At 68.9% G+C, this 1,174-nt stretch overlaps 1 protein-coding gene across 1 annotated transcript in view; it reads right to left on the bottom strand.

The window, feature by feature from the left end:
• The window catches only part of EOMES (eomesodermin), a 4,690-nt gene extending 3,886 nt beyond the window's left edge, over positions 1 to 804 (bottom strand). The window contains exon 1 of the mRNA XM_010584376.1: positions 375 to 804. Within this exon, the coding sequence (XP_010582678.1) occupies positions 375 to 804 (430 nt within the window). The remainder of the gene's footprint in view (positions 1 to 374) is intronic.
• Positions 805 to 1,174: the final 370 nt, after the last annotated feature.

Genomic DNA, 1,174 nt, shown 5'->3' with positions numbered 1-1,174 from the left:
GCCGACCCCGACCCGCGGCCGCGCAGCGCAGCGCTGCGGCAGGGCTCCGCCGAGGCGATTTATACCGGCGCGCCGGGCTCCTCGGGCCGCCGGGGAGGGGCTTGCGCCGGGCTGTCTCATCGCCGCCCTCCACCCCCGCCGGCCCATTGGCTGGGCCGCGTGACACTAATTTAATTAGACAGCTACTAATTGGAACAAGTCACCTGTGACTCTGGTGTGTGCCCCCCTCCCCGGCCCCCCCTCCCCGCAGCCGGAGGGGCTACGGCCCTCCCCGTGCCCCCGTGCCGCTCGGAGCGAGGGGAGCTCCCGCATCACCCCGCGGTGGCCGCAGTGAAGGTCCCGACTCTCCCCCCCCTCCCCCCCCCAAAAAAGACCTTCTGCAGAGGTGGCACCGTCCTCCCGGGCGCACAGCCGCTCGGGCACGGAGGGGAGTATGCGCGGCGGGGAGCGAGGGATGGGGACGGGGACGAAAGGGAAAACGGGGTGGGGGAGAGCCGGTCCCAGCCCCGGCACCCAGCGGGGAGCGAGGGCGGCGATCCGCCGGGCCGCTGAGACGGGGCGGGTGACACTAGCCCCGCTACCCCCGCGCTGGCCGTCTCGCCGTTCAAACAATCGGGCTTGTGCCTCAGCGGAGGCCAACAGCCGCCTTCCCCCTCTCCGCTCCTCGGGCAGCATCGTTATCACGGGGGCGACACGTTTCACCTTATCGGGGACGTCTCTGTGGGAAGCGGCGGGGCTTGGTTCGCAATTTGTTTTCAGGCACTGGGCAGTCGGTTTTCCGCAACCCGCGTTCCCCTTCAGCATCTCCCACCGGGAAGGCAGATTTATGATTCAGGCGGGTGTCAGGTCTGGCGCTCGCTCTCAGCGCAAAAAATCGGAGCCTTTTGCCCCAACGGGTGAGGGAACAGCACTAGGAAGCTGTAGATGCTCGTGTGATTTTGCGGAGCGGGCAGAGCCCGCGCGAACGAATTGCAGCTACAAATCCGCAGCCCCTCGCCCTCTACTCGCCGCCAGCCAGCTCGCAGGGAGCGCTGCGAAAACCTGCCTCCTCCTCACGGCTGAATTTTAAACCAGACCCGCCGAGCAGCGGGGATTTCGTTGCCTGACGGAAGGACCCGCCGGGCGCGGGGGAGCGGCCGGGCTGGAGCCGCCGAGCTCTGCCGCCCGCCCCGCC

Source organism: Haliaeetus leucocephalus, unplaced genomic scaffold (assembly GCF_000737465.1).
Source record: "Haliaeetus leucocephalus isolate CR32 unplaced genomic scaffold, Haliaeetus_leucocephalus-4.0 Scaffold973, whole genome shotgun sequence".
In the NCBI taxonomy this organism is placed as follows: Eukaryota; Metazoa; Chordata; class Aves; order Accipitriformes; family Accipitridae; genus Haliaeetus; species Haliaeetus leucocephalus.
This window is presented reverse-complemented; position numbering and strand designations above follow the sequence as displayed.